This window comes from Chenopodium album, chromosome 6, assembly GCF_948465745.1.
Source record: "Chenopodium album chromosome 6, dcCheAlbu1.1, whole genome shotgun sequence".
Lineage (NCBI taxonomy): Eukaryota > Viridiplantae > Streptophyta > Magnoliopsida > Caryophyllales > Amaranthaceae > Chenopodium > Chenopodium album.
Window position 1 is genome coordinate 47,848,156 of NC_137839.1, and position 10,384 is coordinate 47,858,539.

At 34.8% G+C, this 10,384-nt stretch overlaps 1 protein-coding gene across 1 annotated transcript; it reads left to right on the forward strand.

The window, feature by feature from the left end:
- The first annotated feature begins 725 nt into the window (after positions 1-725).
- LOC145634872 (DNA replication licensing factor MCM2-like) lies at positions 726-6,811 on the forward strand. The gene is made up of 17 exons (XM_081686213.1): positions 726-1,092; positions 1,204-1,385; positions 2,168-2,346; positions 2,442-2,634; positions 2,949-3,168; positions 3,287-3,494; positions 3,571-3,705; positions 3,789-3,980; positions 4,069-4,241; positions 4,327-4,515; positions 4,623-4,739; positions 4,970-5,054; positions 5,134-5,286; positions 5,370-5,495; positions 5,612-5,794; positions 6,226-6,387; positions 6,518-6,811. The coding sequence occupies exons 1-17, from the start codon at positions 869-871 to the stop codon at positions 6,632-6,634; spliced, it is 2,838 nt and encodes a 945-aa protein (XP_081542339.1). The 5' UTR covers positions 726-868; the 3' UTR covers positions 6,635-6,811.
- The last annotated feature ends 3,573 nt before the right edge of the window (positions 6,812-10,384 follow it).

The following is a 10,384-nucleotide window of genomic DNA, read 5'->3' on the forward strand; positions in this document are numbered from 1 at the left end:
GCTGCACAAACACTTGAAAAGTCTTTATGAGATGAGTTTGCTGTAACTTAAGTTCCTCATCATCAAAACCTTTAAACATCAACAGTGCAATTTCCTGTAAAATACAACTAAAACTACGAAAACACTAGAAAACACAAATTAGTAATAAAAGTGGCCCGAAAGAGCCAAAAACACTACTAATAACGACCAAGGGACGGGGGTAAAACATTATATAAAATGGACATATCAAGCAGCAATTGGATGGGTGATGGAGAAAGATGGGCTGATGCTCGAGGAAGGATGCAAACGAGTAATAGGTTTTTCAGCCTTGCACTGTGAACTATTGGCTATCAAGGAAGGGATTACAGAGGCTTGTACAAGATATGCTCAAATCGAAGTCAGGACAGATAGTAAGCTAGTAGTTAAGGCATTTAAAGACCCATGCTCAACGCCGAAGGAGCTAAGGAGCCTGATGGAGGATATCCTTTTGCTTAGTAATACCTTTTCCTACTTGTGTTGTTGCTATGTTCATCGAAGTGTAACCTCTAAGGCCCATGACCTGGCCATTAGGGCTAGGAGGGGGGCGTAAGGAGGGCACTCTATAGTATGTCTTCTATTGTTTCCCAGCTGTCAAAAAACAAATAATAATAAAAATAAATAAATAAAAATCGTCAATCACACAAAATGCAATTTTTTTTTACATGTACTACGTAATTATCTATTTTTCTATTCTACTCACCTTCCACAAGAGTTTTTGGCGCCATAATTTCCCGCCTTCTCTTGTGCCCTAAATCCTAAAAGTCCCCTTGTGTAAATTACAACTGCAGCACTCCGCAAACACATAGACGACAAACCTCTAAGTGAAAGAGAGAGAGAGCAAAGAGCAAAAATGGCTGATAACTCCGGCGACAATCCACCAACAACACCTGACTCCCCCACCTCCGCCGGATTCCCCACCGACCAGCTTCCTCCCAACACCAACACCAGCAACTTCTCCGACGAGTTTGACACCGACGAGGAAGCTGCCGTCGACCCCCAAATCATCAGGGATGAACCCGAAGAAGTCGACGAGGAAGAAGACGGCGAAGATCTTTACAACGACGATTTTCTCAAGTTATAATCACTTTTTTTTTCCTTTTCATTGACTTGATGGATTGTTCAAGTTTCGTAATTTTATTTATTTATTTTTTTTTTTTTTTTTTGTTTTGTGTGTTGGGATAATAGTGATTACCGGGATTTGGGAGAGCAAGATCAGTATGAAGAAGAGGGGTTGAATGATTCCTTGGAAGATGAAAGAGATTTGAGTCAGATTATGCAAGATCGTAATGCTGCTGAAATGGAGCTCGAATCTCGCGATGCTCGTGTTACTACAAATCGGAAACTTCCTGAGCTTCTTCATGACCAAGGTAATCAATTTTATTTGTAATCTTTGTTAGGAGTATTATTTAAAATTTACATTTTATGCTAGAGTTGTTTATATTTATTTTTAATTTTTCCGTGTATATTAATTATTGAAAATAAAATGTGGGTGATATGAATGTTCGATGGGTGTGAGAATTTGGATTTGATATTGAGATTATGTGATTATGAACACCAAGATAAGAAATCAGTGTACCAAACAGTGGTGTTGGTTTTGGCAAGGCCAATTTTTATGCAGTACAGTACTTTTTGATTGATTTTGGGGTTGAGCTTTGTTTTATAAGTTTTTTGAGTTCAGACATTATTTTTATTTTCTTCTAGTTTGTTGAATTATGAAATGGGTTTTGGTTATATGGGGTAGTAATAGTAATCAAAGACCTCAACTTATTGGAAATTTTTTATCCTGATCCGCTTGCACAACTACTGAGTACGCATTAGTGCCATTTCATGAATGCATATGAGTATGACAGAAGGACTTTTTTTGTTATCATGGTGTCCGAATAGAAAACACAAGATTTCGTGTAGTGGCTCAGTCCTCTTTTTATATGTAATGTTAACCAATTACAGCATGTTTTTGAAGGTGTGTAGATTAAATAAATTTGGCTTATAAATATGTTGGTTTGATTTGTTGGAAATTAAATTCAGAATTTCAAGTGTTAAAGATTACTCATCAAACCTGTACTGTTCAATTTACATTTTATAATAACCTAACACTTATAATCCAGAGTACTGTTTCTTCACCCCTTTATTAATCGTATTATTATTGCAGATACAGATGATGACAATTACAGGCCTTCAAAAAGGTCTAGAGCAGATTTTCGGCCTCCTGTTGCAGGACGTAGCTATGATGACACGGATGCAGAGCAGAGTTCACCAGGAAGATCACAACATGGACACTCAAGAGAGGATATACCGATGACTGATCAAACAGATGATGATCCGGATGAGGTATCTTGTTTGTATACATCTCTTGGCTTCTGCTCATTAGTGATTGATTCTCACTGTTATCTCTTTTAATTTATCTAAGTGTGCTCTTTTTTCAGGATGATGATGATGGGGAGGAGGAATATGAGATGTACAGAGTTCAGGGAACATTGAGAGAGTGGGTGACAAGAGATGAAGTACGTCGCTTCATTGGCAAAAAATTTAAGGACTTTTTACTTTCTTATGTGAACCCACGGAATGATCAAGGAGAAGACTACGTATATGTTCGACTGATAAATGAGATGGTGTCAGGTACATCTATTTTTCTTGTTTTGCGAGTAAGATGGGACAGGGGAGTATTTTTTAATTACAACAAATTTAATCAATGTCAGTGCTGATGGATGTTGTATATGCAAGAATGTAATATTGTCCAAGAGCCGTTTTGTCATGCTATTTATCTTAGTTTTTTATTTTTCATTTTTTGATGCTGCAATGCCCACTTAGAATGGAGATGAATAATTTCATGGGTTGTATTCTTGTTCAGTCATAATGAGTCATTTGATCTGTTTAGAAAGTTTTCGTTATTATTTTGTACTTGTTCTAACTTACTAAATTTCTTATTACAGCAAACAAATGTAGCTTGGAGATTGATTACAAACAGTTTATTAATGTCCATCCCAATATTGCTATTTGGCTGGCTGATGCTCCCCAATCTGTCTTGGAGGTCATGGAGGAAGTTGCTAAGAAGGTTGTTTTTGATTTACATCCCAACTACAAAAATATACAACAGAAGATCTATGTCCGCATCACTAATTTGCCAGTTTATGACCAAATTCGCAACATTAGGTAGTGTGAGGCTACTCTATCTTTTTTTTTTTTTTGAAGAAAGAGGCTACTATATCTACTTGGTCATATTATCGCTTTAGAATTATTGTGAGTTTTTGACTGTAATATCTTTTAACAGACAGATACACTTGAGCACCATGATTCGCATAGGGGGAGTGGTTACTCGTCGCTCTGGGGTTTTCCCTCAGTTGCAGCAGGTGAAGTATGACTGCAACAAGTGTGGGGCTATCCTGGGGCCTTTTTTCCAGAACTCTTTTTCAGAAGTTAAGGTTGGCTCATGCCCAGAATGTCAGTCTAAGGGGCCTTTTACTGTAAATGTTGAGCAGGTGAGAGCTTTAAGAAGTTTTGATTGTTAGGCAACTGAATGCTGAGCGCATGTTATCTCACTTTGTCATGCTACAGACGATATACAGGAATTACCAAAAACTTACACTCCAAGAAAGTCCTGGAATTGTTCCTGCAGGTCGACTTCCAAGATGCAAGGAAGTGATATTATTGAATGATCTGATAGATTGTGCCCGACCCGGAGAAGAAATTGTATGTTGCTGTCACCAATATTCTCTCCTTTTTTGAGGGAATTTTATGTCATCAATACTTATGGTTTCATCCATGTAATGCAGGAGGTTACTGGAATTTATACAAATAATTTTGACTTAGCATTGAACACAAAGAACGGGTTTCCAGTATTTGCTACAGTAGTGGAAGCTAATTACGTCGCCAAAAAGCAGGACCTCTTCTCTGCTTACAAATTGACTCAAGAAGATAAAGAAGAAATTGAGAAGTTGGCTAAAGACCCCAGGATAGGAGAAAGAGTATGACATTGGCAACTACTTTATAATACAAGTACATTATTTCGATAAAATAGCACTTATATTCAACTGTTTTTTTTTTTTTCCTTAGATTGTCAAGTCCATTGCCCCATCAATCTATGGCCATGATGATATTAAGACCGCTATTGCACTAGCAATATTTGGAGGCCAAGAAAAAAATGTCCAAGGAAAACACCGTCTGCGAGGTGATATAAATGTTCTTCTACTTGGTGATCCAGGAACAGCAAAGTCTCAATTTCTCAAGTAAAGAACTGTATACTTCTCTGTCGCTTGATTGGTGGTACACTATATTATGATTCTAATGTTCTTAGGACACTAAATGATACAGGTATGTTGAGAAAACTGGGCAGAGAGCTGTCTATACTACGGGCAAAGGAGCTTCAGCTGTAGGGCTTACAGCAGCGGTGCACAAAGATCCTGTGACTCGGGAATGGACTCTAGAAGGTGGAGCACTTGTCCTGGCGGATAGAGGCATCTGTCTCATTGACGAGTTTGACAAGATGAATGATCAGGACAGGTGGGGCAGTCTACAATTTCTTGTTATATTTGCTAATTTAGAAGTAATGCAAGCATGTTGTAATGAAAATTATATCTTCTAAGGGTTATTATTCTCATCATTAATAGAGTAAGTATCCATGAGGCAATGGAGCAGCAGAGTATAAGCATATCTAAAGCTGGAATAGTGACATCTCTCCAGGCTCGGTGTTCTGTCATTGCTGCTGCAAACCCTATTGGGGGCAGGTAAACAGACTTGCATATGACGCTTGAATGAACCTTGTGTTTTGCTTTATGATTTCCTCTTTTCCTTTGCTTTATAATTGCCTGTTTTCGGTTGTGACACTTGAATAAATTGCTTATGTTTTCTTTTGTAACTCCGTATTCTGTGTGTTGTTACTATCCATATAATGTTCAAAATGCATTTTTATTTGAAGAAGTAATGTTCATTTTTTTTTGTTTATATTTATTTTCAGGTATGATTCTTCTAAGAATTTTTCACAAAACGTTGAATTAACAGATCCCATCTTATCACGTTTTGACATCCTGTGTGTTGTTAAGGTAACAATTTCATTCTGAACTGTAATCCCACTCTTCATTTAGACTTGTTACTGATTTTCTGACTTGATGTGTATCTAAGGATGTTGTTGATCCTATTACCGACGAGATGCTGGCTGAATTTGTGGTAGATAGCCATTTCCGATCAAAACCCAGTGGTGCCAACGTAGATGACAGGTCAACAAGCAATTCTCATGAAACTGCAGACCCATTGACTAATCATGTTGATCCTGAGGTGATTATCCAACACTATTCCTTTATCTCGTTTTAGAATTGGATTAATTGTTCCTGAAACAGTTTCTTCCCTCTTATTTTCAGATCATTTCCCAGGATTTGCTCAAAAAGTATATAACATATGCCAAGTTAAATGTATTCCCTAGATTGCATGATGCTGACTTGGATAAACTGACACATGTCTATGCTGAATTGCGGAGGGAATCTTCTGTGAGTTGACCTATCTCTCTGCTTTCCTCTTTCACCTTTTCCTCCAGTCAAAGGAAACTGAATGTGACTAGTCCTATGGGATTTCTCATAATGGAATTGTGTTTATCCTTTTGCAGCATGGACAGGGTGTCCCAATTGCAGTTAGGCACATTGAATCTATGATTCGAATGTCTGAAGCACATGCCAGAATGCATCTGAGACAGCATGTTACTCAGGAGGACGTTGATATGGCAATCCGTGTCTTACTTGATTCATTCATTTCAACACAAAAATTTGGAGTACAGAAGGCTCTACAAAAGGTATTGACAAGATTTAACTAAATAATGTGTACCATTTCCTCTTAGATATAAAAAGTCCATTATACTGGTGTATGCTGGGTTTAAGAGATGTTTGATGTACATAACTACATATGCATGTCCCAAAATTTTCTTAAATTTTATACTTGCCTCGAAGAAGGGGAACCAATTGGCTCTAAAGAAAGGCCATGTTTTATTCATACCTTCATGTAGCCCTAATCAAATTTGGACTATCTGTTGCCTTAAGTATTACTGTAGACATTCAGGATCCTTTTGAATTTCAGAACTCAAAAATAAGTCTACATTAAGCTATTGTTTGACAAGTTGTGTGTTTTGGTTGCTGGAAAAACTTCATCTGACTAGTAGTTAGCCAGTTCAATTTTGTCTATTGGCTGGGAAAACTTCTAATGATTATTTGTATATTTGTGTTTAAGAGCTTCAAGAAGTATATGACTTTCAAGAAGGATTATAATGAATTGCTCCTTCACCTTCTCCGGGGACTTGTGAGGGATGCACTGCATTTTGAAGAAATCGTGTCAGGTTCTCCCTCAAATCTTACCGATGTTAATGTGAAAGTTGAAGAGCTGCAACATAAGGTACATTCAGCTGCATGGACATTTCGTATGTTAGCATTAAAGAGCTTGTAACCCGTTTAAAATTTTCTTTTGTTGGAAGGATGCAGAACCACCAGCTAATCTTATATATGTTTGTTGCTGTTTTATGCAGGCTCATGACTATGAAATTTATGACTTGAGACCTTTCTTCTCCAGCAGTCAGTTTGAGAAGGCGAACTTTGTGTTGGATGAGGAGAGGGCAATAATTAGGCATCGCTTAGCTGGGTAAAGATAGATGGTTACACAGAAAACATTTTCTACAGTGCTTATGAAGTTATGATCATTTGGAAAAAAAATTAGATTGACATTCTATATAGCAGGTTAGATTCCATGTAATGCATGATTGCTTAACTTGTGTTTTGTTATATATATTCTACAAATTTGTTAATGTAGTTTATGTTTTTAATGTTGATCTTCATTATGAAAACATAGTATCTACTCAAAATTGGATTAAAGGGAAAAACAATATAGGAAATTGTAGAGTAATATAAATTGCATCTTTTTTCTTCATTAGACCATGCGACATATTTCTACAGATGAATAATAACTCCCAAGGATAAGAATAGTCACCATTATGTGTGGAGTCTTAAGAGAAGTGGAAAAACGCAAGTGGATAATAGACTCAAATTACCCTAATTAGTGGTTCGTGGAGGCGGATGTACCATGCGCATGGTGCATCCGTTCCAAAAAAAAAAAAACGGAAAGAACATTGTATAGAGATGTAAAGAACATTTAGTTAAAATGAAAAGAACATTTCCTTAAAGTGAAAAGAACATGTTATAGAATTGTAAAGGTTAAAGAAATGAACATAACACTATCTTATAAGAAACATCATCTTCAACCTTTGTCACATTAATCTCAAATTCAACATCTATCCAGATTTATCAAATTTCAAAAAGGAAAATAAACAATGAATTTTATGATTATAAAATATTCTAATTCAAATCTAAAGTAACACAATTAAAGAAAAATAAATACAAAATTTCATTCAAAATTACCTTTGATCTTTCATAAACAAATCCACATATTCACCTTCATTAAAAATCACTCCATTAACAAAACAATGATCAAAAGCACCACGAAACTTGATCTAATGCACAATCATCAGAAGAATTTCTTTTTCTCTATAAATATTCTATTTCTCCCTCTAAGATTTTTATTCCTCTCTCTAAAAAATTCAAACAAGTGAAATTAAATATGAAGAAATATACAAATTTCTAAATTGAGATTGGGCAATAATTACCAAAACTCTTCAATTATGGAACAAATAATTCATTTAAAGATTGAAAAACTAGATCTTCTTTAAAAAATACTACTCCGTATTATGTTCTTTCTAATTTTTTTTTTGAATAAAAATAATATTCATTACATTATATTATCATGCTCTTTATTAATATTATGGATATTCTTTAGATATATACAAAGAACATAAAGTTGGATGTTTTTTTACAAAATAGTTATGTGTTCTTTACAAAACAATTATATGTTCATTACAAAACAACCATATGTGATATTCTTTATAAAACAACTATATGTTCTTTACTGAACAACTATATGTTCATTCCGCCTTTTTTAAAAGAAAACCGGATGCATGAAGCACGGTGCATCCGCCTCTACGATAAAAATTTCAAAATTATCCCATTGGATTTCCATTATCTAAAACTAATATGATGCTAATGTGCATATAAAAACATACCTATGGGAAAAAAGTGCAGCATACATTTACTCCCCCATGTGATTATATCATTGGAAATGTCAAATAAAGCAAACCAATATGATAAACTAACTTCTTAAATGGTTCTGTTGAAAGTGACTTAGTAAAAAAATCTGTTAAATTATCACTCGAATGGATCTGCATAACGTGAGTGTCATTCTTCTGAAGATTATGATTGAATCAAAATGTTAGAGAGACATGCTGTGTTCTATCACCTTCGATATATCCTTTCTTGAGCTGACCAATACAAGCTGCATTTTCTCACAGTGGTAAAACCATAATATTCTTTTGTATGTTGAATTACTGATATGATACATAATTACATATACATTCATGACCTGCCTCATGTATTGTTATAATCTCATAATGATTAAATGAAGCAGTTGCAATGATTTGTTTCATGGAACGCCAAGATATGGTGTTACCACCTAAAGGGAATATTACAAACAAATTGGAGCCACACTGTGATCATGCATGCATTTAAACATGGTGGTGTTTAAAGGAAAGGAAGATAGAGATAAAATAGTCGCCAATAAGTTTTAGGAACTTGTAAATCGTTTACGGGTGTGAATGTTACACCCTATTCACGATATAAAAGATTACTAACTTAATAGTGGTCCATAACCATGACTGGATATTTGGAGATGATGGCACGAAGCCAACCTAAAAGTGATTGAACCCGCCTTAAATCGACCTTTATTTAATTCTTATGATATTCATGTGCGCATTTCAATCAACATACATACAATAAATTAAGCCTAAGCATATTTAATCCGCGTTGGTTGATTTTTGAAGCAGACATAAAAACTATTATTGATGATCACATGAATTAAAATCATATTAGTCTAAATCAATTATTAATTATCTTATTTGACGTGATTTTAAGTACAAATATTCTTTAAACCTGCAGAAAGGGGCGTGATCAAGCAATAGCAACAAATCATGAATAATTAAGCAACATATAATTTATACAACAATCATCATCACAACCAAAATATAATTGGCAAGATATTAGGCATGATACTAAATGGATTAATAGCAAATACTAGCATGTCATTAATAAAAATCAAAGCATTATCCTAACATGATACTAGAAACATGATATTAAAAATATTAATTAAAACTCTAAATATGATACTAGAAATCAACATGAACATCCTAACATGATACCAGAAATCATAAAGTCATTCTAATATGACTCTCGGAATTAAAATAATATTCTAAGCATTATTTCTAGATCAAAAGAATAATTAAGTAATTGAATTACTCACATTGATGCCTCGTATCTATTTCTATCAAAACAGTACACACATTAATAACTTCAAGAAGATTAAATCAAACAAATTAATCAAATAATAATTGAAATATAGATTTGGAACCAAATTCTCAGAACTATAAGCCTTTCACGTTGAGGACGATTGCAACTTCGAGAAGGGCTTGTAGTATTCGAATCTCGTGAATGAGGTATGGTGTTTGATTTGGAAAAGTATTAAAGGGTGAGTGTTCTTGAACGCGTCGAGATGTGTTTAGGCTAAGGCTAGCTAGAATTCAAGAAAAGAGAGAGAGAGAGAGAAGGAATATGCTTTAGCTTAGAGAGGAGTTAAGATGTTGATTGGCGGTGAATTACAATGGAGGAAAACGACATCTATTTATAAGAAAAAAAGAGGGAAAAGATCAGAAAAGAATTAGATCCCGACTCTAAGTAAAACAACTCGTATCGCGAAACGACAGTTATATCGCGGCTCGATATTTCTATCGCCTTTTAGAAGATAGATTCTGTATTGAATCCAACTTCCAATCGAATTGGGAGCCGAATCCCTGTACGTATCCTTATTTTATCAGAATTAAATCTATTAGAAACAAGTGTTTTATCCGACATAAAATTTTTAGTCTTTATCTTTTCAAAAAGGGATTAAATTAAAACCTACTAGAAGATTCTAGAAACTTATAATATATCCTAATTGATTTAGGGCTCAAAATAATCTTCTAGAAGATTCTAGAATCTTGGAAAAAACCCTAATGGGTTTAGGAATGAGATTAAGGTTAAGGTTAAGGTTAATAGACCCTCTACATGATCATTGAGTCGCAAGTGAGGCTTGGTTTGGGCTCGATTTAGTATTTTGATCATATTTGACGACGGTATATCCTAGGTCGTTAGAAGCTAGATTTCACAGTTAAAACTAAAATAATTAATCTAAACTCAACCCAAGGTATAGGGTAAGTCTAGGTTGAATCCCAAGGGAAGGTGGTTTCAGTAAAGTCAAG